At 38.5% G+C, this 27,725-nt stretch overlaps 1 protein-coding gene across 14 annotated transcripts in view; it reads right to left on the bottom strand.

Moving 5' to 3' along the window:
* UNC80 (unc-80 homolog, NALCN channel complex subunit) overlaps positions 1-27,725 on the bottom strand; it is a 215,899-nt gene that overhangs the window by 68,392 nt on the left and 119,782 nt on the right. For 12 of the 14 annotated variants that reach the window (XM_072813429.1, XM_072813432.1, XM_072813427.1 and 9 more), the window contains 8 exons: positions 25,576-25,773; positions 18,124-18,231; positions 16,193-16,331; positions 6,045-6,226; positions 5,406-5,537; positions 3,183-3,369; positions 2,435-2,566; positions 552-695 (listed from right to left, as the gene is read on the bottom strand). In XM_072813429.1, coding sequence (XP_072669530.1) covers positions 552-695; positions 2,435-2,566; positions 3,183-3,369; positions 5,406-5,537; positions 6,045-6,226; positions 16,193-16,331; positions 18,124-18,231; positions 25,576-25,773 — 1,222 coding nt within the window. The remainder of the gene's footprint in view (positions 1-551; positions 696-2,434; positions 2,567-3,182; positions 3,370-5,405; positions 5,538-6,044; positions 6,227-16,192; positions 16,332-18,123; positions 18,232-25,575; positions 25,774-27,725) is intronic. The other 2 variants (XM_072813428.1, XM_072813420.1) reach the window with 1 other exon arrangement.

The following is a 27,725-nucleotide window of genomic DNA, read 5'->3' on the forward strand; positions in this document are numbered from 1 at the left end:
TTAAAAACATCATTATTGGGCTCCAAGCCTTTTTTAAATAACAACATTAAAAATACTAATCTGTTGTCTGTTACAAATGTCAATCACCTTTACCCATAATTTATCATTTCATTTTGCAACTATTCTCTTTAGGTCATACGTCTGTAAAGGTAATCAAGTGAAACAGATGGCATTGGTACTATCAAGTTAATGGCTAAGATTTCTAACATGGACAGAATTACTATTTGATTTTCATGTGGCCAAATAAGTGTTATTTGGTTCTCTGGTTCTCAACAATGCCTCTGGACCCAAGTATTTATTTTTTTTTAAATTTTTTCCATGTATTTATTTTAAATGCAATTTCTTGGTCATAAAGGTAGTGGGACAAGGAGATGGAGACAGTGATAATGTTAGCATAGTGTACTACAAAACTGTAATTGTAATATGTACATAAAACAACTCAACATGTGACCAGTAGTTAATGTCTTCAAAAGCACCCCACTATCCTCCATCAGATAACAGCTTAAGTACTTTATGAGAGTTACTGATGGTTTTTCTAGTCCACACTATACCTGCTACTCCATCTTCCCGCACCTCACCATCCTCCATTAGATGAACGATGGGGAGCACTGCTGCACAGATGCATGCTGGAAACACAGCTTGTGGGGGCTGAGGCACATGGTGGTTTGGCGTGTGTTCAGTGGTGTGTTCTTCATCTGAAGGGACAGACATAATCGGGGTGCTTTCTCAGTATTGTCATTCTAACACAACAACATTTCTCAGTTCAAACTTTCCTATCTAATTCTTTCAGTTATAGATATCTAGTTGTCTCAGCACCATTTGTTGAAAAGACTGTTCTTTCCTTATTGAATTTTCATGGCACCCTTTTCAAACATGAAATCAACATAAATATAATGGTTTACTTCTGGTTGGTGATTTCTATTCCATTGATTTACTATCAATCCTTATGTCAATACCAAACAATATTGATTACTGCCTCTTTGCAGTAAGTTTTAAAATTAGGAAATGTGAGTCTTCCAGCTTTGTTCTTCATTTCCAAGATGATTCTGACTATTCAAAAAGGTGGAGCAATCACACTTTTTGGTAGGAAGGTAAAATGACACACTTACTTTTGAAAATAGCTTGCCAGTTTACCCCACAAAACTTGTAGGTAACTTTTCATAGTAGTATAGTTTATAATAGCCAAAAAGTGGAAACAACCCAAATGTCCACCAACTGGTGAATTAATAAACAATGTGGTATATCCATTTAATGGAACATTATCTGGTAATGAAGAGCTGATATATGAGGCAACATGGATGAACCCTGAAAATATGCTGAGTGAAAGCATCCAGTCACAAAAGGCCACATATTGTATGACTTCACTCATTTGAAATGTACAGAGTAAGCAAATCTGTGGAAATAGAAGATAGATTCTTTCTTGCCATAGGTTGGAGAAAGTGTGGATGAAGTATGACTGGTAATGAATTAAAGTCTCTTTTTAGGTTGATGAAAATATTTCCAAACATTTACGGTTAGAGGTGCTAACCATTGCATAATGGTGGCATAATAGTGCACAATAATCAATGCATTGTGCACTTCAAAAGGATGAATATTAAAAAAAGGATGAATATTATGGTACATGAATCATGCCTCAATAAAATTATATGTTATAAAAAATATAAATGTACCTTTGGCCCAATCCCTATAAGTTGTGATTAATTAGCACTGGTCACTTTTGAAGTTCCCAAGGGTTATGCAGCCTACGGATGAGAACCACTGGCTTCTGTACAGCTTTTTAATTACTTTATAAATTAGTGATGAAACGTGTATAACCACGGAGCAATGAGTCCTAGTCAATTATTCATGATTAGAGAAAATATATTCTTTAAATTCTTGGAACTGAAGGGTATCACACTTCCCACACCCCCTACCCTCCCACTGGAATCAGATTTCATTATAGGAGTAGCATGAACTCTGGTCTTCCTTTGATTGTTTTGTTTTGTTTTTTCCTTTGATTGTTAAATTATTCCAGAACAGCAACCTAAAGCATACTACTGAGTCCTGGCCACTCACTGGAATCTCCACCCCAAATAGATTTTAAAAATCCTAATGTGTGGGTCCCATTCTTAGGACTTCTGATTTGGTCTTGGGTGTGGCTTGGGTATTATTTTTAAAGCTCCTCAGTTGATTGTATGGTGTATCCAAGGTTGAAAACCTGCAGCATTAGGATTATTTGCAATGTAATTTAAACAGAGCCAATTTATAAAGAACAATTGCTGGGTTAAAAAAAAATTAGGGTACCACTCAATCTAATATCTCTTTTTTGAACTTCAAGTCATGAAACAAGTTATTTAATGAAGACAGTGAAGTGTAAGAAGAATACTAGCTGGAACATATTTCAAAACGGACACAGGTCATGAGGAACCAAGAACACATTTCTAAGAGGACCAACCTTCAGCACTAACAGCGGAACGCACGGACCAAACAGACCCTCGGCGGAAGGAGTAATTCCTGTGGGAAGTGCTGGACGTACAGGATGGACTCACAGACAGTCGACGGGATGCCAGATTGGTGACTTCTTCTACTGGCAAAGAAAATGGGGAATGTGACCTTTGGTTGTATGACAAAGTTATCTTCACAACTACAGCTGTACCTACATCATAAGCATATACTGCTCTCAGAGCATAAGGCTTCAGTAATTTAGAGTGTACTTGCGAATGGGAAAAAAAAATCTTTTAGAAAGACAGAAAATCCCTCCCATAGATTCCACAAAAGCAAGGCAGAGGATCACTGAATTAGAATGGTTCATAAATTATTTTTGATGCTCACCAACAAATCGGCTACATTTGTGAAGGTTGATGGTTAATGGACTAAGCCCATTTTAAAGGAGGAAATGAAATTTTTAATGATGTATTTACTTTCACATACACTCAGGATTTAGCTTTTGTCCGAATCCTGCATGGTCCATTATCATACTGGTTCATTCAATGTGGCTAACTTCCTCCTCTACAAACAGGCCACCTCCAAAAATGAAAAAATACCAACTTTCCTCTTTCTTTTACTAGTGTCAGGAGGTGAGAGAGAGAGCGTGCATATCATCTCATGTCACATAGAATCACTCATGTTTATTTCAAAGCAAGTCCTTTCTATTTCTAAGCAAGTGACTTAGCCCCCCAGGAAGTCCTGTGTGTAGAGGGCACCTTCTTCTTCTGGCTCTGAGTTGGGTGTGCAGGTGGGCTCATAGCAAGCCTCCTGGGTGATGGGGATGGCGGTGATGAGACTGGCTTCTCTACCAAGACGTTTCTTCTCCTCCTCCTGTTGCAAATTCTTTAATATGTGTTCTGCCCTCTGATGGGAGCGGGATACAGCTCGGGCTGAAAAGGATTTCTATGGAGACATGGAGACCAATTTATTTTATAGAAACTGTTCTGCAAGGTCACAACCATAAAGAATCTTCCCATAGAATTACACAAATGTTGCACTTTGTCCTCAGAAACTAGTAGGGCACCTATGATCTAGTTTCATGGCCAATCGTTTTTCTACCAGGTTTCCAGGTTCTGTGTAACAAAGCTAATCATTTTCATTCAATGAGAATATTTCTTCAAGGGTGTCTTTAAGTTTTAGGATTTCATCTTTAGAATTTGGGGGGGATAGTAAGGATCCACTTTAAACATGAAAATCAAATAAAAAATTTTAATACTCCATTCCTTTTCACAACTTTTTGAAATAGTTTTAAATGGAGGACATTTATTTAATAAGGTTAATAAAAGGGAAAGAACCATGGAGAGGAGGGGGAACATGATCTCTCTCTCTCCCTTAACAATTAGTTATATGATTTATTTCATTTTCATATCTTGAGTATCTACCACATTGTAAATACCTAATTATTGCAGGTAAATAGAGTGGCACACTGTAAATACTTAACAATATTTGTAGAAACAAAGTTAGTGAATAGAAATTATGAGAATTGACAGTGTTACAAAGGTTGAATGCAGGATTTTTATATAAGACTAAAAGTTTCCTATGTTGAATGGCACAGTAACAATTAAGGGCATTAGATGGGCCACATGGCAATTTATTTGCAGGCCAGGGGTTAAGCTGGTTCATTATATTAAGGTAAAGTAAGAATTATGGAATGAGAAAAGGAAACCTGAATATAGAATCAGGGGTCTTGGTTTCAAATTCACTGTGAACTTGGGATAGAGAATATACTTGGCTCAAATGAATCCACTGTCTATACAGGTGACAAATCAAAGATCCTTATGCCAGTAATTCAGATGCTGGATTTACTGTATATACGGAGAAAGAACCAGGTGTGTTTTCTCTTTGGCATGAAACCCATTAGATAAAAAATACTATATGCAGGAGAATTAAAATATTTATAGGAATAAAGAGCTCAAACAGTTCTCTAAAGAAAACTACAATGACTAGCAAATGTGTGATGTGCAAAACTGTTCAGCCTAACTTTATATATCCAAGTGACTTTTTAAAGAATATGAATAAAAAACCCAATAACTTTGTTTTTTTGCCAAAGTGGCATTAAAATATAATACTAACTAATTTGAATAAAGATGACACACTTTCCCGTTCTATTGTATATGGGTAAAATCTTCCTGGGACTATTTTGGGTGATGTATCAAACATCTGTAATTTTTAATTCCAATTGGCCTAATTCCATGGGAGTTTGTGCAAGAAAATAGTCATGGATTTGTACAAAAAGGTATGGTTTTTTTTTTTTCCGTAGTTTCTACATTACTCTTATAATTCAGAAAAATGCTATTCAATAGGTAAAAAAGGCATATTTTGCACTCATTTTTTTCAAAAGGCACATATTCTTGGTTCTTGTCTATGGACGGTGTTATAAACTTAACTGTTTATGAATTATATTACATCCAGCCACGATATATTAGAGTACACAAGACCTGAGGTGATATTTGGGATGATTAACAAAATGGAGAACAGACCAACGTTCAAACAAGGAAATAAGAGCTGTCAATTCAGTTCTTTTTCTTATTCATCCAGGGCCAATCTCATTAACTTCTGGGTAGCTTAGGTATTACAGATTAGATGAATATGTTTGTTTTATAATAACTAGAGACAAAAATGCTACCCTTGGTCAAAAAAAAAAAACAAAAAACAATGGCTAATGCTTTTCAGAGCTGTGAAAGGTGGCTACTACTGTGATCATAAAACAAAACTGTGTTGGCATGGAGGTCTGCAAATGCTCACTACTGGATATTAGTTCCTTCTATTCTATTCACAAGAACAAAGACCTTTCATGGCTGATTTTCAGTGTTGTTGTCACACTCTTATGATGAGAATGAACAAATTGTAAATTGTCTCATGCACTTATTGTTCTTCTCTCTTATTACATGTACACCATGGAGCCTGAAGAGAGGAGAGAGAAAATGACCGTTACTCACAGACTGGTCTTCGTTAATGGGGTCCTGGACACTCCCACTGCACTGAGGGACCCACGGGGGGTCAAACATTGGGACAGATGGCATTCCAAGCACTGGTGAGGGCAGGGTGAAGTTTATACTGGGAGGCGGGATCTGTTAGTTGATACCAGAAGAGTGAGTAAGATGGAAAATAAGCTAGAATGAGTCTGAAGTATAACTATGAAATCATCTTATAGAGTACATGATGTTATAGAGCACAGGATGAATGTCACTGTGTCTCAGTTTACTCATTAAAAAAGAAGGGTTTCAACTATATGATCTCTATTTGTGTTAATTACCCCATCCTCCAAAAATATCTATATGTATAAATACAGCAAAGTATCTGAAAGATTACATCCCAACCTTTTATGGGCATACCACTGGGGATGGTAGTGGGATCTTGAGGTTTATAGAAACTTGATTTTCTTATCCTACCACTCTTCCATATTTCAATATTTTTTAAAACAAGAATTCATTCATATATGACTTAGGTTGACTTATATAATCACAGAGAAAAAAAAGAAGCATCTCTTGGGCCATACACTATCCATTTGAGGTTCAAGGATTTAAACAAGCCTTGGTTTGGATTTGCTATTCTCCAATGGAGGAACTATCCCTTACCTTAAAAATCTGCTGTGCTCCTTCCTCCATCCGGGGCCAGACCTGGTATCGAAACCTCCAGAGTGTGTGGAACTTGAGAACAGCATTCAGCCTCTGCACGGTCTCTGGGTGGTGGAACTCTGACATCAACATGTCAGACACAGCCTCGGGGACTTTCACCGCACACAGCAGGAACATGGCAGCTAGAGACAACCAACAATTCATCAGCTACACACCTTTTAATTTTGCTTGGTTCCCTGGGATGGGGGGAAGTAGGGAGCTGTTCTTGTCTCCTGAAAATGACTCCTGACCTAGGGGAGCCAGCCCACCAGAATTGGTGAAAGCAATTTTCACTTCAGCCACTGAAACCCAAACCTTATCCTTTGTGCCATCCACAATCTTCCAATATCTGGTGAGGGCAGTGGTAACATGCTATTTCAGTAGAATACCTCATTCTGAGCAAATTTTCCTTTGGCTCACAGTGAAAAGTGAATGTGAGAGGAAGCAAACGAGGAAAGGAAATTATATACTGAAATGCCCTTTTGAGGAAATGACAAGAATCATGTCATAGCAATCTGGGGACAGTGCATAAAAATGTCCATTAAAAACTGTCCCAGTTACATTATATTAAAAATAAAATCTACATTGTAGATGGTATTAAAAACTTCCACCCTTCTGAGAGATAGAAGAGATGGAGAAGCCAAAAGAGATTTCATGAATCATAATACCATTGCTGTTTTTTTAATTTTGGGAAAAGTCAAATATCAATAAGAGAAAGGTCAAGTGCCACAATGAGTTACAGAGTTAATGAATAACGGGGCAGAAAAATACACTCCATAGCATAGATGGATGAGCCAGTGACAATCATAAAAACATAATTTAAAATCTCTCTTGTACTTTTTCCTGGATCATCAAAACATACTCAGACAATTGTGTTGGACAGCTGCGGTTGAGTGCCAGCTCTGAAATCTCTCTGCTATGTGCTCCTGGAAAAGCCTCTCCACCTCTTCGAGCCTCTGTTTCTTTAGGAGCAGAATGTCAATGATAATGATGATAATTACGATGATGATGATGATACCTGCCTCCAAATTTGTTGTTAGAATAAGAGAAAATAATCTATGAGAAAGTGCTCTGTGACATGAAAAGTACTACATGCTTCTAAAGCATGTCTTATTTTTGAGAGGCAATGTGGCATATGGGAGGGACATCTATGTGTGCAGTCAGAAGATCTGGGTTTGGTCTCCTAGCCCTGCTGCTTCTGATCTGTGTGCACTTAGATAAGCCCTTTCAACCATCTGAGTTGCAGTTTGCTTATCTATAAAATGGTTGTGGGCAGCCCGGGTGGCTCAGCGGTTTAGCACTGCCTTCAGTCCAGGGCATGATCCTGGAGTCCCACGATCAAGCCCCATGTCGGGCTCCCTGCATGGAGCCTGCTTCTCCCTCTCCCTGTGTCTCTGCCTCTGTGTGTGTGTATCTTATGAATAAATAAATAAACAAATCTTTAAAAAAAAATGGTTGTTACAAGGATCAAGGAAGACCATGCATGTGCCATAGTGCTATAAGAATGTTAGCTCTTGTGACCATTAGTATTTGATAAACCTTTTATTTATCCTACTAGTTCCTTAAATTTCCACTCTTTCTCCTTTTTACTTTTCTTTAAAGCATGCTCTACTCTGTCTCAATTTTTAAACACTACAGTCTCTCTTTACATCATTGCAAGTGGGAGTTTTACCTCAATCCCTGCACCGAAGCAGTTTTCTTGTAATGCTCACTAATCAGTAGATCCAGTGGTACTTTTTATAGCATTTGTTTCCTTTCAGTTTTTAACACTTTCATAACAATCTTCCTGAAGAGCTACTCTCCTTTGCTTGCATAGTTTGAGGTTGAGTTCCCCTACTTTTCTGGTCATTTTCCAGGGTTTGCTATTGGCCACTCCCCTTCCTGTTCTCTTTAGGTAGAAAAGGCCAATGGCTTAGTGTTCATCCTTCTGCTCTTTCTTCTACAGATTCTTCCCCCAGAGACCCCATCTACTCTCAGTGCTTCAGCTGCCATATAGATCAGATATTTCTCCAAGCTTATTTCCACCTTTGCCCTTTTTCTCATTAGCTTTAACATCATGTCATCAACTATACGTCTCCTAACCATCTAAAATCGAACTGCTTTACTCCTTGCTACCATATTCAACTTGGTAATACACATAGTCTATATACAACACTACTCTTTGGGTCAGAACCCATGAGTGGTTTTCCAAAGTTCAATGGAAAGTCCATCATCCAGTGAGTGTCATTCAAGGGCTGTTACAATCTGAGTCCAACTCACTTGTCTAATACCATGGACTGGGGATCCCTCTACAAAGGCCACCCAAGTTTCAATTCCTTCTCTAGCTTTCCAAATAAGCCCTGTGTGTTTCCATACCCTATGTGGCTTTGCATACACCATCCACTTCCTTCTAGCTTTTCTTAAAGCCCAGTCTACCTGTTCATATCTTCCATGGACGTTTCCATGTCTGTCTCATACTCAAGGAGCATGCTCCTCCCTGCACTCTCTCTGAGAAACATGTAGTAGAGAAAAAAAAAAATCCAAGTTTTAATGCAAACAAAAATATTTTACAAAGACATTTGGTGCACTGTAGTATAATAAACCTTCAATTAGTAGGCCAGGTTAAAGAAACTTATGCTCATTCAATGAAATATTTAGTAGACATGAAAAAGAATGAGGAGGGGCAGCCCGGGTGGCTCAGTGGTTTAGTGCCACCTTCAGCCCAGGGTGTGATCCTGGAGACCCAGGATGGAGTCCCACGTCAAGCTCCCTGCATGGAGCCTGCTTCTCCCTCTGCCTGTCTCTGCTTCTCTCTCTCTCCTCTCTGTGTTTCTCATGAATAAATAAATAAATAAATATTTTTAAAAAAACAAAAAGAATGAGGAGAATCTTCTAGCTAATGCTAAAAAATGGTCTCCTAGGGAATGCTTCTAACTACTTCTCCTTTGTGGCTGCCCATTTTGAATTGATTTTTGCTCAAATAAACTCTTCAAATTTTTAGTATATCCCAGTTAATGTTCTAACAGTTCTGGTACCAGAAGAGGGAATCAAAGGAGTCCCAATGGCCCCCAGGAGCAATAAACAACCAGGTATCTGTGGAGCTCCTGAACTTGCAGACTCCATTTTAGCTTCTTCTTTTTCAGAGAGAAAGAGAGAGAAAGAGATAGAGAGAGAGAGCCGGAGCTGGGGAGAGACAGAGGGAGAGGGAGAGAGAATCCTAAGTGGACGTGGAACCCAATGCAGGGCTTGATTTCATGATTCTGAGATCAAGACCTGAACTGAAATCAAGAATCAGATGCTCAATGACTAAGCCACTCAGGTGCCCCAGCATTTCTTTTTCCATACAGGGTCTGAAAGCTGGCCAGAGTTAGACTGGGTCAAACTGGCTTCTGAGGACTGATTTAGAAATTAGGCGGGGTATGGGTTCAGACTGGGTCTGAACTAAACCAGACTGGCCCAGTATGAGGCCTCAGGTGAATAAAATTTTGTTTTAAGGCTGAACAAGTAAGTTAACCTTACCAAAGGTAATCTTGAATTACAGTGACCACAGTGGACAACTTTTAACCATTTTAGAGAAGCTTACCCATTTATGAAGTGCCTAGAGAGAAAGCAATCTCAACCAGGCACTCTATTTGTTGTTGGGGGTTGCTCTGGATTTTGGGAAGGGAGTATCTTTTGCATCATCTTTGTCCATCCCTCCCCCCATGTGTCCAAGGGATTGTTCAATACTGCCAGAAATATTTACTATTTGTCCCAGATAAAACCTAACAAGTTATTCAAAAGGGTTTTGTTGTTGTTGTTGTTGTTGTTTAAGTAGCTCTATAGTCAGAAGTTGGCCAGAAATTAGGAACTGATATTCAGAGCCTCATAGGAACTTTTGTTTTTAATGCCACCTCCTCTAAGTCAAAATGAAACTATGTGCCTAGAAGAAAAGTAAAACATTCTGATGCCATTGAGGAAGGATTTACTAAAACATTCCAAAGAAACAGCTGTAAATCTAGAACCTAGGAATCTTTTGATTTCCATCTTAGTTGAAGATCTTCTCCCGGATATAGAAAAAGCAATTTGCAATTTGAAGATAATGTAGTTGTATGGCTGGGTAAGCATCTTGACATTTAAGTTACATCCCAATTCTTTGAGGAATTAACAGTTGTACTTATCTAACAAATCGAGTCTTTACAAAAACAGAAATGCAGCCCTAGAAACGATTAAAAGCCCAACCATCCTTTTACCGATCTCCAAATCCCTATTCATCTCAAAAGGCTTTCAGATATTGTAAAAATTGTGATTAGGAAACAAATGTCCTTCTTGAAGAAATTTACATCCTTTCTCTATGCCTTTGAGATGTAAATGTTGTATCTGGTTTTCCCTAGGAACCCAGAACCATCTCTTGAAATGCAAACTTCAGGGAGGTATTCTTGTCAGGAAAACAGAAAAAAAAAAAAAAAGGAAACTACTTGGGAAATTAAGTGAACAAAAATTTTCAAAGTCTTTTCCACAAATATTAGAATTAGATATCTGAGCAGGTAATATTAACTTATTCTCTCTGCTAGGAATATACTTTAGATCCAAATGTTTTTTTCATAAATCAGTCAGTTTTGCATTATCACATCTGACTCATGGCTAAAACTTCAAAACAAATGCTATGAGATCCCTGTGTTTGTCCATATATTTATGTATGTCTATGTATGTATGTTGCAGATACGTGATATTTTCCTACTCCCAGATAGGGAGTAGGAAATTGGTTTGTAAAGAGCTCTATTTGTTAGCTTACAGATAAACAAACACATGTAAATAAAATATACCGTCAGAAATAGAGAAATCTAAATGTTTTTCAAGTTCATGTTGATGTGGGAAACAAAAGGAGAAGAAAAATTATTAAATTTCCTTACTACCTACAGACCATTGACAACTCCTTGAAACAGGCAAAGTAATATTTCTCTAGGGACTCAACTGCCTCCATGTTAAAACTTTGCTAAATAAGAGACAATGTTAGCCCGACCCCCAGGATCCTGTAAGTCTACTGTAACATATAAAAATTCCTTTGGAAGCTTCCTTTATTTCTATCACTGCCCCCTCTCCCCCCGAGATACACGTTGGCAATCATGCCCCAAGCATATGACCCACCAATACAAATCTGAAGGATCTGACGACTCAGGTTGTATTCGACAGTAATAAATGGCCATTTCCAACAATAGTTAGCCCTCTCAAGGCCCTGGAAACCTTGCTTCCAAAATTCCTTAGAGACCTACACTATCCCCAACCCCCGCCCAACTTGAAAGTATGTAATAGACCACTACTCATGACCCCAGTGCAACTCTTTCTGCTCACTGGTCCTGTCCTCGTGCTTTAATAAAACCCCTCTTTGCACTAAAGGCATGTCAAGAATTCTTTCGTGGTCCGTTGGCTTCAAACGTTAACATCTTTTCTACATAATGTGACCTAGAATAATCTATGATAAATAAAAACTAGTTTAAGTTTGTTGATTTAATTAAAACAAGACTATCTTTAGATCTATCAGCATTAAATATAATGGTCTTATTCTAATAGGCTTACTAAAAGTCCAATAATCTCAAGTTATCTCTGATGTAGAATTTATCAGCAAGAAAGATGAAATGATTAGATGTTCAATGTCTTAAGAAATTTTCATGGATAAACATAATTGTTAAGAATTAAATAGATGTAAGATTTACTGTGAGGAAGAACACACTTCTAGAAATTATGAAATGTATTAATAAATTTGCCAATCCACAGAATGCTACTATAATAGTCTACAATTGTTTACTTCTTAGCTATCACACTAGGAATAAAGGATCCTAAGGGTTAAGAATCCTAATCAATATATACAATTAAAACTACTTAGAAGTAATAAGACTGAAAAATAGGTGAGTAAAGTAGAATGACCGGTAGTTCCAGAATGAGGAAGATTAAAAAGCAGAACAAAATCTGAATGGGTATGAAAAAAATTGTAGAATGCTTATAGAAAAGGAATCTTGGAAAATAAATTTTACATGTGATTAAACTAACTAAAGTTAGAATTGATGTATTTAAGTTTTTAAATAATGAGTTGTAATATCAAAAATACAGTGGTAAAAAAGTTAGAATTTGGTTTTGTCTCAGCTGAGAAACCAAACTTTTCTTGGACTATCAGTCTGCTTTTCATAAACGACTGAGAAAAGTGTTTTTTTACCTTTTGGATAATCTGCCTGCAAGGCAAAGATTTTGTGGTTTTACCAAAATAATTTACTGTGTGTGCTTCAGGTTGTCTTTATCAGGACTTTGATAACTTAAGAAAACCCTATCTATCTATCTATCTATCTATCTATCTATCTATCTCTTCTTTTTCTTGGAAGAAAGAGAAAAAGAAAGAAAAAGAAAAGAAAAAGAAAAAGAAAGAAAAGAAAAGAAAAGAAAAGAAAAGAAAAGAAAAGAAAAGAAAAGAAAGAAAAGAAAGAAAAGAGAAAGAAATTGGGGTAGAGGGCAGGGGAAGAGGGAATCTTGAAGAGGTTCCAGCTCAGTGCAGGCCCCAACATAGAGCTTCATCTCAGGACCCTGAGATCATGACCTGATCTGAAATCAAGTCAGATCCTTTACCCACTGAACCACCCAAGTGCCCTTGTATTTACCTTTCAAAACTTTTTGGAAGAGTTTTAAATTGTGGCTTCTGTTAAATAGATAAGTATTATTTCATAATGATCTGAGATCCTGTTTACTCAAATGCTCAAACCTTTTGACATTTTGGCAATTTCCCCAAATCAAATTCTAAATGAAGTCTCTTTGATTTCAAAGTAACTTTGAGTATTCCCAGAGGGTCCCTAGAAAACCTCACAGAATTTGTCTCTCACCTTGTAAGAGAGATGTTAAACTAGTTTATTTGGCATGTTAAATTATGTGGTGGCACTGTCAAGTAAGAATTGACAATAAACTTCTGAAGTTATAGGTGTATGGATGTATGTTACTAATACAGATATTCCAGAAATTGTTCAAAGTTTCTAGGAAGTTGTCAGTACTCTCATTGTCCAGTTATTATCCTAAATTTTGTGTGCCACAGACATATAATATTTCTCTATCAAATGAACTCTCATCAGATCTTTAATCATGGCTACTTTTTTAAAGGTCTTTTTGTCATTTAGTTACTGCTTTACTCAATACTTTTGCAGAAGTGCTTCATCTTCAGAAGATGAATCTTCATAAGATTCTGGTTAAGAATTTCCAGAACTAATGGAAAAAAGGATTCAAGTTGAGTAAGAATTAATGATATGAAATTGAGCAGACTGATAAGGATGATTACTATTTTTTTTTAAACACTTTTCCTTTGAAATCTTGCTGGTTCCTTAATGTTTTATTTTTCCAGATTTAAGGATATGTTTTTTTCTTTTTTCTCTTAAGCTATCTATGACTTATAGTAATTTGGTAAAGCTTATTGCTATAAATAAAATGGAAACATTAACTTTTTCTCCTTATCTGATTCCTCCAGAATCCATAAGAACCTGTTTTTTGTATAACAGGCCACAACTGGAAGCATTGGTTTTATTACCAAGACTTTGACTGTAATGTTGTATTTGAGAATATGCATAGAAGCAGATATGATCAGACAGTTTTAACGGAGTAGGTTTGACTTGATGGAGCCAATAAAAATTCATTGGAAAAACTGGCCTGGTGTCTTGCTTATAGGATTCGCTGTAGCCTTACCATGTGAGCAAGGAAGCCTGCCGCTTCCTGGCAGGCTCAGGAAGCTCAAGATATCCTGGAGACCTCAAGGAGAGAGGAATTCAGCCAAATCTATAAGTTTTCCAGGTGAAGTCTGATGGTGAGTTCCTCACTAGGCTTCTTAAGCCGGGAGAGGTTTTTAAAAGTCCAATCTAAGATTCCTTATAAAAAGTTCCAGCAAAGCAGATTTTTTAAAAAGCCTACAGGATTAATCACTATTCATACTGCACTTATGTAAATAATCAGACCACGTTTAATGAGATTAGACTTATTTTGCAAACAAATTAGCCTTACTGTGATTATCTCTGATAGAAATAAGGATGATTTCTAGAGAAATCATGGTTTACTAATCGTGAGGGTTCAGTAAAAAAAATTGTAACATTTGTGGATATCAGATCCTAGTCCTGTTCACTGTTTTTGATGATTGTTATTTATCTGTACACCAAACTGATCTCAAATTCTTCTAGTTTCCTCAAATATCTTGCTACAACTCCCCAAACTAGTGTCTCCCACTTTCTAATGTAGGATCACTAAGAACGAAGACTGCCCTTGAACGTCCTTGGAAGGGACCACACCAGCTCCTCCTTACTACCTAGGTGGCAGCCAAACTTCAGGAACTTGAATGGTAGGGTCTACATCCTTCATTAAAAAGAGATCCTCTAAACTCTTGGAACTGCACACCAGCTGGAGATCTAAAATTAAAATTGACTAGGGAGGTTCCTCCTCGGATGCAGATGGCATCCTGGGGACAGCTCTCTCAAGTTACACAGATCAAGATCATCATCTCCAATATTAAACATTCATTCCTATTGCTTTTTTGCTACTTGCTTTTTTTCTCTGTCAAAGACAGGAGAGACAGTGCTCCTTTACTCTGGCAACTATGGTTGGATTTACAGCTAAGGCCGTAGCTGTACAACAAAATCTCTATATTTTCTTGCTAAGGTGGTTTTAGATAATAGAATTGCTTTACATATTGGCTGAAAACAGAATCTGCTATGTCAGGGTACAATACTCCTTGGTGTACCTAGATCCAAACCTCTAGCATTATAGCAAATACAAAATACTTACAAATAAGCCACTGGGCTAAAACAGGTATTTTCTTTAATTTATTTGATACCACCTGGTTTGGTTCATGGGGACTCTGGCTGAGAAGCATCCGTTGGTCTCCTGGCATTACATTCCTAATAGTTATCACTATAGTCTTCCTGCTGTATTAGGTCCTCTCAGTGATCTTAAATGCTTGTTCAAAACCATCAACCATCTATCACATGGTCTCACTGTTCTTGGAGAAGAAGAAGATGCACAATGAGATGAAAAGCAAAAATAACTGTTTTATGAATTTGACATCATAACCTCTGAGTTTCACAATGAGACAAGAGCAACATAACTCTTATCTGAGAGTGGCATTAATACCAAATTTTGGGTCCATTTCTCATGTATGAGAAGATGACCAAAAGGGAGGACTATTAAAATAATTAAATAAAGAGACCATTAGAATGATGTAGCTCTAATCCTCAAAATCTAAGCCTGTCAATGCCTCAAGGTTACAAATCATAATGCTAAGGACAACCAATCACAAACAACCAACTTGGCTTTTAGCTACAGTCGGTCAATAATTGCCTTACTTTGCTTCTGTCCTTTTTCTATAAAAGCCTCTCCCTGGGCTCCTGTTGGTAGAGTGCTCCTAAATACTCCTGGTATGTGCTGCCTAGTTGGAATAGATTTTTCTTCAAATAAATTCTTTTAAAAATCTTCTAGATAAAAATCTTCTAGAAAAATGGAAAGCTCAAAAGTCTTTAGAGTATGTCCTATTTGTGTGAAAAAGGAAACAATATATACATTGGTACTTAGGTATATATATATATATATATATATATATATATATATATATATATATGCCTAGTGTACCCTAGAAGGAATCCTGAAATCTATAAACTGAAAGAATATGTACAAGAAGTGGAAAAAAGGTGAAGAACTCACATTTTGTGTGTACTTTTTACTGGCTATATGGCTTTAGATATGTGACCTAATCTTCAACACATTTGTTTTGATAGTATAATTTGGACGTAAAACATTACTTGTGGTTAATAATGGTGGTTCATAGTAAATCTGGGAAATCACGACATGCTAAAAGAATTTTTTCCTTTGTGAAATATAGTGAAAATGTAGGTTCTGGGGAAAATTATATTTTATAATTTGGTAATGCCCTTGGAGAGACATACTCTCTTGTGCAGATTATGTGGTAAAAAGTAAAGGGTATACTTAGCACTTCAGCCTCCCTCCCTATAGTACAAAGCTGTGTCTAGGGTTCTGGAGATTGCTGCTGAGCTGACCTAGGAATGAAAGGGAATGGATGCACTTCTCTCTTGTTTAAATGGTGGGATGAGTAGCAACCAAGGTCATGGGTGAACTGTCTTTACCTGCGGCCCCCGCCATGTGCTCATCCATGCTGAGCAGGAGCTCCCAGGCAGCTGGCTGGATGTCTCCATACATTTCTTCTGTCAGAATTGGTGCTGCCTTGATTAGCAGAGATAAAGGAGCAGGCGACAGGCTCATCACCTGGGAAAAGATGGAAATCACATCTTAAAATCTTTGAAGACACTGATTGCTGTACTCCTCTTGAAACCTAAGTGCCACTTCCCTTCTCCGCTTTCCTTAAATGACCTTCAAATACTTTCTAAAATGGTAATGTATTTATTGGCATGGTGTAGAATGAATTTTATACCTTATTAGTCGATGCATACAAAGATATACTGGCTGGAGTCTTTTGGTTTTTTTCTCATAGAGCTTATTCTACAGTCTTTGTATTAAAAATCTTAGTGGACTTTTAAAGCATCCTATTTTCCTTTCGATTAGGAGTTGGTGTCCTAAAGACAATGAGTAGCTTCTAAGTTATAAAGGAATTCCATGAGAAAGTTAGTTTTCTAATCCAGTAAACTTGGATGACATTTTCCCTTTGAAACATTGTACACTGTGGTTATTGCACTAGATCAAGCCACAAAAGTCCTATTTAATCCATTATTTCAGATGGTTTATTTTTTAAAGATTTTATTTCATTTTTAAAAAGATTTTTATTTATTTATTTGAGAGAGACACAAAGACAGTGAGAAAAAGAGAGAGAGAGAGAGCATGAGCAGAGGGAGGGGCAAAGGGAGATGCAGGCCCCCTGGTGAGCAGAGTGACTGCCATGGGCCTCCATCCCAGGACCCTGGGATCATGACCTAAGTCAAAGGCAGCCACTTAACTGACTGAGCCACCCAGGTACCTCAATTTATTTGAGAGAGAGAGAGAGAGAGAGAGAGAGAGAGAAAACACAAGCATGAGTGGGAGGGAGGGGCAGAGGGAGAGAGATCGAAAGCATCTCAAACAGACTTCTCACTGGGCACAGACAGTGAGGCAGGGCTCAATCCCATGATCCTGAGATCATGACCTGAGCCAAAAACTGAGAGAGTCAGATGCTCAACTGATTGAGCCACCCAGATGCCTCCATTATTTCAGGTGATAAATGTAGGTTGTGGATGGTCTAGATCTTTAACCATTTTAAAAACTTTCCAAAAGGGGGACCTGGGTGGTGCAGTCAGTTAAGAGGCCAACTCTTGGTTTCAGCTCAGGTTATGATGTCATGGTCATACTCACAAGGTCATGACCCCACAGTCAGTGAGATCGAGCCCCACCTCAGGCTCTATGCTCTGTGCAGAGTCTGCTTGAGATTCTCAACCTCTCCCTCTGCCTCTCCTGCACCTGCTCTCTCTCTCTCTAAAATAAATAAATAAATCTTTAAAGAAAAGAACTTTCCAGAAAAACAAGTTTTCACTCCAACTCCCCTGGGGGAATATGTGTAATGATTTAGAGCTTAGGTTTTAAGGACAATACAACAATGTGTCAAGCACTAGATAAGTAGGTAAGTATACTATCTCTTCTAATCTATGCAATAATCCTTTGAGATGGGCCTAGTGTTATAATCCCCATGGTAAAACCAAGAGAAATTAAGCAGCTTGCCCAAGGTCCCAAAGCCAGAGTGGCAGATGCAGGCTTCGAACCCAGAATATCACATTCTAAGAGGGGTGAGGATCGTCACCACATGCTGGTGGGGTATTAGCACCATGCATGGGGTGAGTGAGAAAAGGCATGGCTCCAGCGAGCTCCCAAGCTGTATCTCTGTGGAAGCTGCCTGGCTTACAAGAAGGGACTTTTTCTCTTGCACACTTGGTGGCACTCTTACCCACCAATTAAAGGGCTCTTCATGCTAACACTGTGCTAACTGGCACTGGATGCCTCAAGCATTAGTAAGGAAGCAGGGTACCCCTTCCTCTCACTGCTCCAGTGACGTTTCTGAACCAGGTGTCAATACCTGCAGTCTGATGTATTTCAGCATTCCAGAGTCCTTTTTCCCTTCCAGGTTGGCCTCGGAAACTCTCTTCTTCAGAGAAGGTGTCCTCAGGCATGACTTCTCTGAGCACTGCAAACAACATAAGATGTGACGAAGACTGTTGTCCCCTCTCAAAAGCCACTAGTGCTGTTTCCCCCCAAATTCTCCAAACAACAACGGTCTTCTTTTAATGAGTGACAATGTAGCCCTTTTAATAGGCCCACAGTTTCTGAAAGTGATAAAAACAGTTAATTTTGGAATGAAAGGGAGCTCAGAGATATATAGCTACAAATTTTTTTTTTTTTTTTTTTTTTTTTTTTTACCATGGTGATGGAAACTGTGGTCCAGAAAAGGAGAATAACGTGACCAAGTTAGAAAGCCTGCTCTTAGCAGAATTAAAACAGGACAAGCATCTCTTGACTTCCATTTCAGGGCCAGTTATATTCCACGAAGATGGTAAAAGCACAAATCTTTTAAAAAAATTAAGTCAGTTAAACTTGCTCTATCTAATCGCCCCTTTACAGGGCTGGATGTTACAAGTTTGCCATTTGGTCATGGGAGAAAGAATAGAGTTCACAAAGGAGTGTTAGGAAGTAAAAGATAAAAGACTCATCAAGGAAGTACAAGGTCAGAGCATTTATTATCTAGGCCTGAGGTGTAAGGTTAAATGGTTTCTTTAAAAAAACCAAACTCGTTCAAAAAACAAAAACAAAACCGTACTTGTCTATAGGAGGCAGCAGCTCTTTTTTCAAATTCTCTCTCGAACCAGAGTCCAGAATAACACTGACTTCTGCATAAGTATGGAAGAGACAGGGTTTCTTCCTCCAACTCCCTAAAAGGCCAGAGCACTGGGAGAAGGATGGGTCCTCACGGTGACAGGCTCTTGTTTATTTATCCGGAGTCCTGATGGCTCCTAGGTTTGCACTCCGGGCTGTGCACAGAGGGAATCCATCCTTCTACACAGAATAAAGCTCATTTGTTTTTCCAGTTCCATGTCAAAGAAACACTTTTTCCCTCGATGCTGAGGAACAAACAGCTCCTTAAGAATTTTTGAACAGAGCTTCACAGTGCTATAGATGGAGATATTTGAAAGAAAAGACAAATCTAAAAGAACATGAATGTTCCAAGAAAGTCTTTCAAAACTCTGACAAAAAGACCCAACACAATGCATCTGGTGTGCGACTGGTATGGAATAAACTTTTAGAATGAATCTACTTCGAAACAAATGAATCAGAGCTCTTGCTGTGTTTTCTAAAGATAAAAACGTGGAGGCACATACTTGGGAACACATTTCATTTGAGGAGATAAATCCTGCATTGCATTTTATTTCTGTGAATGCAAAAAACAATATACAGCAATATCCGTGCCTGTTTTATGATTTGGAAACTGCTCTAAAATCATATGGCAGGCATTTTCCATATAAATGTAGGGGTGCATTTGATTTCCTTTTTAAAAAGTCAAGTTATTTTGAAAGTGGCATCTTTTACTCTATTTATAAAACCTTACATGCAAATTGCAGAATGTCTGGAAAACACAGAAAAACTTAGAGGAAGAAAACAAAAATCCCTATAATCCTTAGCCCAGCGATGGCCATTATTTTGTTCCTTTCAGTCTTTTTGTTTTTTCATTCTGTGCATCTTAGCACGATGGTGAGGATGTCCTGTGTGTGGCACCCAATTTTAAACAACTCATTTTATTAGGAATTTATAATGAGTATCTCCCCCAGGTCGTTAAATATGATTTTCAAAATAGGATTCAAAATATGATTCTTAAAGTTTGTTAATATTTCACCCTTTCTCCTCTGGTTGGACATTTTGGCTTTTTCAGAACCACATCTCTTGGTTAAATTACAGGGGTTTTTTTTCCATCTAGCAGGTACTGGCTTAGAAGAAAAAGGGCAAACATTTATGTTTGCCTCTGACACTCTGGGAGTCGTAGGATTTGTTTAATCCTGTTTCCCAGGGACAGAAGGTATATGTCAAGCTTCTCAGATATCAGATATTTAATATTCTTGCAGGCTTCCCTGGGAAGCATGGTGTGTTCTAGTGCCTCATCATAGTTAGGGTGCTTGTCATAGAGGAAAGGGAAGATTATTAGAAAGGCTTTTACTCTAGGGTGATAGGCTAGTCACTCGCCCTGAGTGACTTGTTGAGGCTTGAAAGGTAAGTATCCAAGATGTGTACTTGGGTGATGGGCACTTGGGCACCCTATGTGAGAGTCCTCAAGTCCCTCTACTGGCGTGTCCCTAACTCAGACTGACAAGGCGATGATGAGTTGTTTTTCGGCTTTCATAACTCCACATAAAACTTGGCTAGAAGACAGCTCATTGCAGGAGGCTAGTTCTTAAGGAATTTTTTGTTATTAGTGTTTCATGGAAGAGTAAGAAATTTCACTGGACTGTGAGTTGCATATGCTGGTTGGAATGACACATCAAGCTGGGACCTGTGAAGAAACCCCAAAGTAGTAATGCACACCAAAGGACAGAACGTATCACCAGTAGATGCTGGCATTCATTGTTGAATCAATCTACCGGAGGGAGCAATTGTTAATGGAAGATAGTGACACAGCCCCAAGAGGTATCAGGGATCCTGGGTGTGCTTGCTGGGGGATTGGTGTAGATCTGAGACCACTGCGTTTTCTTCTCTGTGGATGTCTTGGACAAATATTCACCATATCTGGATCTGTGACTTCTCCCCTCATTCTAACCACTGTTGATGAAATTTGCAATGCAAAAACCAATCCTTTGACTGGCTAGGGACTTATCCTGTGATGTTTGGATCATAAAAAGGAGGAGTAGAGCCCACCAAACTCCTGTCCTACGGAATTAAGGGGCAGAGTCTGATTCATGTGGTGATGGTTGCTGGAATTGAGCAATGATGATGCAACCTGGAGATTTTCAGGTCACATACAAGATGAACAAAGCAGGAGGAGCTGATCAGGGGGCTGAGATGAGGGAGCAGATGGAGATGCAGAAAGAAGCAGAGATGAGAAACTAGGCCCAATCTGATATGGAGAGAGCTTTCATTCTCCCATTTTAGGGCTTGGCTCCTTCCTGGTCTGTCCCTGGTTTCATGAGATTCTGCTAAGTCCCTTGAAGAAACTAGTTATTGAACAAGTTTCAGTAGGTTTCTTGTAATAAAAGATTACTGATCAGAGAGGCATAACAGTTATTTTAAATAAAAAATTTATTCATTTAATAATTCAAGATGTTTATTAGGAGTTAACTATATGCCAGGAACTGGACTAACTTTTGGGGATTTGCTGTGGAGCAAAACTCCCTTGGTGTTTGCCCTCATGGAGAGCATATCTTACTAGGAGAGAGAGATAACAGATAAACAAATGAAAAATCATGGTAAGTAGAAAAAGAGACAAATGCCATGAATGAGGATGTACTGTGGAAATAACTTGGTATTTAAAATCTATGAAAACTGGAGTCAATCTACTGAGCTCTGAAAAAGAGATCTTCCAGGACACATATTTCATGCCCAGGGAAGTCCAAATATTTCCCCAAAGGTAACCTACACTTTTGGGCCTCATGCATCTTTGACACATGAATATGAATGGGGAGACATTCTAGCAGATGAAATCAAGACCTAGGGCCTGGTTTGGGTCTCACAACAGCGTTTTCCATAGCTTTGGAAAAATATTACTCCTGTAGGAAATCAATTGGTCTCTTGCCATTTATTTGCATTGGTTTCACAAAATTTATAGAGACCATGCCCTCTCTTTTTCAGGCACGTATCACCTTTTACCCTCCTATCTGTTTTGGCTGAAAGGAAAAAAAATTGGTTTCATCTACTCCTTTTCTCATCAGCAAGCACTAATTGAACATTATTCTGTTTAGAACATAGCACCGGACAAGATACACATAAAAATGAAAAATCAAAGAATTCTTTGGTGAAGGTATTATATATATGTGTGTGTGTGTATATATATATATATATATATATATAGTTTATAAAAAAACTCTCAAGCTCAGAAGTGCATTAAAATAGACTAACAGGATGTACAGTGTGTCCCTGAGCATTGAAATGTAGATTAGCAGATTGATCAGAGTTACATGGGTTACAGAATGTACTAGCTGCCACAAATACATTCTGCCATAAAAGCCAATTCAAAAGGAAACAGGAATGAGATATCAATTGCTCACAAGGCTCAATTTTAATCAGAATCACTGCTTTTATTCTTGATTTATTGCCTACTCTATTTTCATTTGGGCCCTAGAAATGTGGGCATTGTTCATTTAGGTGACAGATTCAGCCCAGGAAATGGAAACATCATGAGAGAACAAAAAAGAGCTTGCACAGGAGGCTGGCATTTTGAAAATAAAATGTTTATTGCAGCAGACTCAATACATTTTTTGAAGCTCTTCACCTGCATGACTGATTTAAATATGTTAAGATTAGAGGACACTTAACTCTTGCTTTGCCTTCTCTTTGTCTTTCCAAAACAGAAGCATGCCTAAGGTTGGCAAGCCTCTTTTTCTGCTTCAGGCCAGTGTCCTGGGCTAGGGGTAGGGATAGAGGGCACTCATGAACTAGATGGCCCCCTCAGCTGTTCAATATTTATTGTCCCTCTGCTTTAAGAGAGGAGCTTTGGTAGGTATTGCATAGGAAACTGTGCAAGACCGCCAGTTTCCCAGAAGCTTATAATTAAATGGCAGAGGAGAAATAGGGATATAAAGAGCCCCATTTTGCAGGCAGAATGATCTTAAAACTCTCAGTGCTTGCCACTACTCATAGGATAAAAACTAAAATCCCCCCCCACAGCCTGGGCAGCTCTACAGGCAGCGTGCATGACAGTCTGTGCTCCTCCAGCCACGGTTCTTTGTACTCATCTCTTCTCCCAGGTTGGAAAATTGTCTATTCAATTCACATACATGCATCCTTCAGTCAAAAGTCATTTGTCACTCTACTGGAGGGGCTGTCTGATTTACCCCGACAAGCTCAAAGTCTTGTTCATAAGCTGTCTCAGCACAGTGTGTTTCTTTTTTCCCTGGACTTATTGGTGTTGCAATTTTATAGCAATTTGAGGCATTTGATTAATGTCTATCTCTTCGACTAGGTTGTGTATATCATATTAAGACAGGGGTCCTATTTCTTTTGCCCATTACTATACTCAGCACATGGTATGGACCCAGCATGTCCATAGGTTCTTTATTTTTTTTCCCCATAGGTTCTTTAAAGATTTGTTGAATATATATGGATGGATGGATGGATGGATGAATTAATGAGTGAATAGTTGAATGAAGAATGAGAAAAGCACAAGTAAAAGGCCATTGTAATTTAAAGGAAGGAGGGAATGAAAACAACATTAATCATCCATCATAGTATGCTCTGTGGTTAACAGTAGGAAGATCATAAATGGTTTCAAGGAGGAGGTGGCATTTGAGTTGGATCCTGAAGGATGTTTGGGTTTGGCCACATATGGCTTACAAGTGAAGCTACAGTTGGAGCAGTAAGAAATCTCAGAGTATATATGGTGAACAATGAATATTAACTTAGATTGGTATATTTTTACAACTTCTAAAATACAAGGTTTTCTCTACTAAGGGAGTTTTTATATGAAGGAGAACTTACCTAAATAAAAATACATAGACATATGTATATACATACACACAAATATATATGTATATATATATATACATATATATTTTTCTTTTTATGACATCATTAACAGTTCATGAAATTACTCACATTGATCTATTCCCCCATGATCTTCCCTCAGAATATGTGTTGTTTGAATACCAGGAGATACATCAGAGTCTAATTAAAAAGCTCTGGATTGATATTCCATATTTCTAAATTACAGTCCACCTGAGTATGTTATGGATGTGAACTCTGACACTCCTATCCTTCCAAGCCTCAACTTTTTCATCTATAAAATGGGGAGTACAGTATCTCTTACACAAGGTCTATCAGAATCAAAAAGCACTTTGTCAGTGATATACACCTGCATTATAGCCTCATATATATGCTTTGAAAAAAAATACTGAAAGATCATATCCCAGAAGGCAAACAACACACTTATGAGATGCATAAAATACAGATTTTTTTTTCTTTAGGATCTCTTGTATTACCCCAGATTTCTTCAATGAACTGTATCATAATTTAAAAAATACTACTTTGTGAGTGCTAAAGCGTTACAAATTGCTGCATGAGTCAATTGTGAATTTTTTGTTACTGCTCACATTCCCTAGTTGTTTGATTTGAATTTTATCATCATCCCCCACCCCCCACCCCACCAAACCTGGCTTGCAAACTCCTCAGGAATAGGATCTTCTAATACTACTAATTAATTTTTTATTTCTCCTGGAATATTTGGTCTCATAGTGTGCCAAAGGCAGGTGCACAATGAATACTCACTGAACTGAATAGGTATTATATCAAAATCTCTTTGTCAAACCACTTGTGAGGAGCAGCTGCAGAGGCGGCTGGCCGCACTGGGTCGGGCGTCTTGGCCACCATGCCTGTTCTGGGGCAGGTGGGGTGACTCAGGGCTTCCCTGGCAGGAGCACGGCAGCCCTGGTTACTGTCTTCATTTTCTGCCAATTCAGCTGTTCAGTGTACTTGTCAGGAAAGAGCAGCTGAATGCTTAGAAAATGTTAAGTTTCTTCAAGGAGTTTCCTTTGGTCTGATCTGACCTAGATTACTCTATTATTTATCTGTGAACAAACAGTTGGGCCATTTATTACTTATTCCTCAATAAGGAACTGATAAATTAAGTCAGTTATCTATTACTGTTGTAACAAATTACCACAAACTCCCTGGTGCAAAACAACACAAATTCATTATCTTATGGTTTTGGAGGGCAGATCTGAAATAGATTGGCAGGGCTGTGCTCCTTCTGGAGGCTAGAAAAGAGCCATTTCTTTGTCTTTTCTAGCTTCCAGGGGCCGCCCCACTCTGTGGCTCATGGCCCTGCATCACTCTGACCTCTGCTTCGGTTATGACATCTCCTTCTCTGACTCTCTTACCTTCTTTTTCACTTTAAAGGAGCCATGTGATGACAATGAACCCACCTGGATAATTCAGGATAATTTCCCCTTTAAAAGATTCCTAACTCATTCACACAGGCAAAGTCCCTTTTAGGCACGTAAGGAAAACTCTTCACAGGTTCTAGAAATTAGAATACAGACATCTTTGGGACACATTATTCTGTCTATCACCATAACCAACTCATCACCACCACCGCTATGAGTTCATATTTATTCACAGAAATAAAACAAAACCTGGAAAAAGATTCCATGTTTGCTCATGGACATGAAGACAAAACTTCTTTCTTTGCTCATCTTCTGTATCTGTTCAAAATCACACAGATCTGTAACCTGGTTTATACAACTGCAGTGGCCTGAAATTTGTATTTCCAAAGAAAAGATTGCTTGGGCGTCATTTTCCCCATCGTAGGCATATTAGCAGGTGACCATTCACTCACCTCTTTCTGTTTCTTGCCCCGGAGAGCCACATGGCTGCTGTTACTCTCCCGGAGGGAGTCCACGGTGTCTCCATAGAGCAGCTTGATGGCTCTGACCAGCCGGGCACAGGAGCGGCTGTGGTGCAGGTAGCAGTGAGGGTGGCAGTAGTCAACGTGGGTACAGATGAAGCTTTGCTGATTGCACAGCAAGATCATGACCTGGAACACAGACATCACTGCAACTCAACCAGGCAATCGGGGTTGAAACCACAGTCACTCACTAAGAAAGTCCCACAAGAAACCAGAGTTACAAGTCTTTATGAACTTGGCTTGTCCTCTCTATTCACACTTGATAGAAAGATCTTTCTGAAACAATAGAAAGTTAAGTAACCTTCGAAAAACTTTAACCAATTATTGTGGAATGTGTGATTTCCAAATATTTTCAAATGAAGATTCTAAATTTAAACCATATTATTTTTGCAGCTGTTATGTTGTAGAAGGAGCCAGGTAGAAGAGCATAGACTTGTGAGAATCTGTGCCAAAGGATTTGGCTGGCCTTTGACAGCTGTGGGATGTCTTTAACTCTGGCCTACCTATGTGGAATTGAAAACACTTTTGCATCTTCCACCTTGGCCTAAAACCTTCTATTGAGCCTGAACCTGACTATAGAGTTTCATTTCTTCTCTCTACGAGTTCATTTTCTCCAGCTTTTGTGCCATTCTAGCTCTTGGGGTTTGATCTGGCTCAAAATCCTCACATCACCTAGACTTCCCAAGTAGGATTCATGAAACCAGTTGTTGTTTGTTTTTTTTTTTTAAAAAGATTTTATTTATTTATTCATGAGAGACACACAGAGAGAGGTAGAGACATAGGCAGAGACTGAAGCAGGCTCCTTGCTGGGAGCCCGTTGCGAGACTCGATCCCTGGACCTGGGGTCATGTCCTGAGCCGAAGGCAGACATTCAACCACTAAGCCACCTGGGCATCCCAAGAACCCAATTGTTTTAAGGATATGGTTATTTTGGGATAAGGAATGAAAGATTTTGAGTTTGTAGCTTCTTAAAATGTCTTCCTAAAAAGGCAATAGCATTCCAACATCCACAAGGCTAGTCATGAATAGAGTAATCTTCTGAACGCTTCCATCCTTCATGAAACCAGTTCCCACCCCAACACCTAACCTGTAGAGACCATGTGCCATATTGAATGAAGAACATAAAGTCAGTCAATGTGGACAGAGCCAATCAAACCTACTAGGTAGGGCTGCCACACATTTCCTCAGGAATGAGAGGCCCTGCTTACACCAAGGCAAAGAAAAACAATAACAATCAACTCCATACCTCTGTCGGACTCAGATAACAAGATCTCACTCTCATTAAAGTTAAAAGTTAAAAAAAAATAGCTATCTGAGTAGAACATCCAGATCTTTCTTGAGATTCACTGAATATCCCTGATATTCCTGTATGGACTGTTATGAGGCAGGGCACATATAAGAACTGTAAGGTTTCCCTTGTTATTCTTAAATCTGACTGTTAAAAAGAAATACTGAAAAAGCTTAGCAACAACAACCAAAACCAAATAAACACACAAACGACCGTATTACTGGCTTTAGTTTAGAATATTCTGATTTAGTATAATATCTGGGGTGGAGGTGACCTAGAAATCTTTGATTTTAAAATTATGGTCAAGGCTTTTTGACATACATTTTATATATTTCCAAGATGTTCCTCAATGATCTCAACTTCTGGAATTAATGCACTTTGAAAACCATCCCCTGTTGAGTATGGCCTGGCCTAGTGACTTGCTTCTAACCAACAGAATGCAGCAAAGGTAAGGAGAGGTCACTTCTGTGATTAGATTGCATAAGCCAGTAACTCCTCTCTTATTACCAGACTCTCCTTTACGGGCTTTAAGAAAGTAAGTTGCCACATTGGAAAGGTTCACATAGCAAGGAAATGAGGGTGGCCTCTGGCCAACAGCCAGCTAGGAATTGAGGCCCTCAGTCTAACAGTTCTTGAGTAACTGAAATTCTCTCGATAATAACACAAGCTTGGAAGCAAATTCTTTCCCATTCAAGCCTTCAGATAAGACCCCAGTCTTGGCCAATACTTTGATTGCTGTTGCCATCTTGTTGAGAGAGCCAGAAGCAGAGGACCTAGCTAAACTGTGCCAGGA

The sequence above is a fragment of the Canis lupus genome, chromosome 36 (assembly GCF_048164855.1).
Source record: "Canis lupus baileyi chromosome 36, mCanLup2.hap1, whole genome shotgun sequence".
Lineage (NCBI taxonomy): Eukaryota > Metazoa > Chordata > Mammalia > Carnivora > Canidae > Canis > Canis lupus.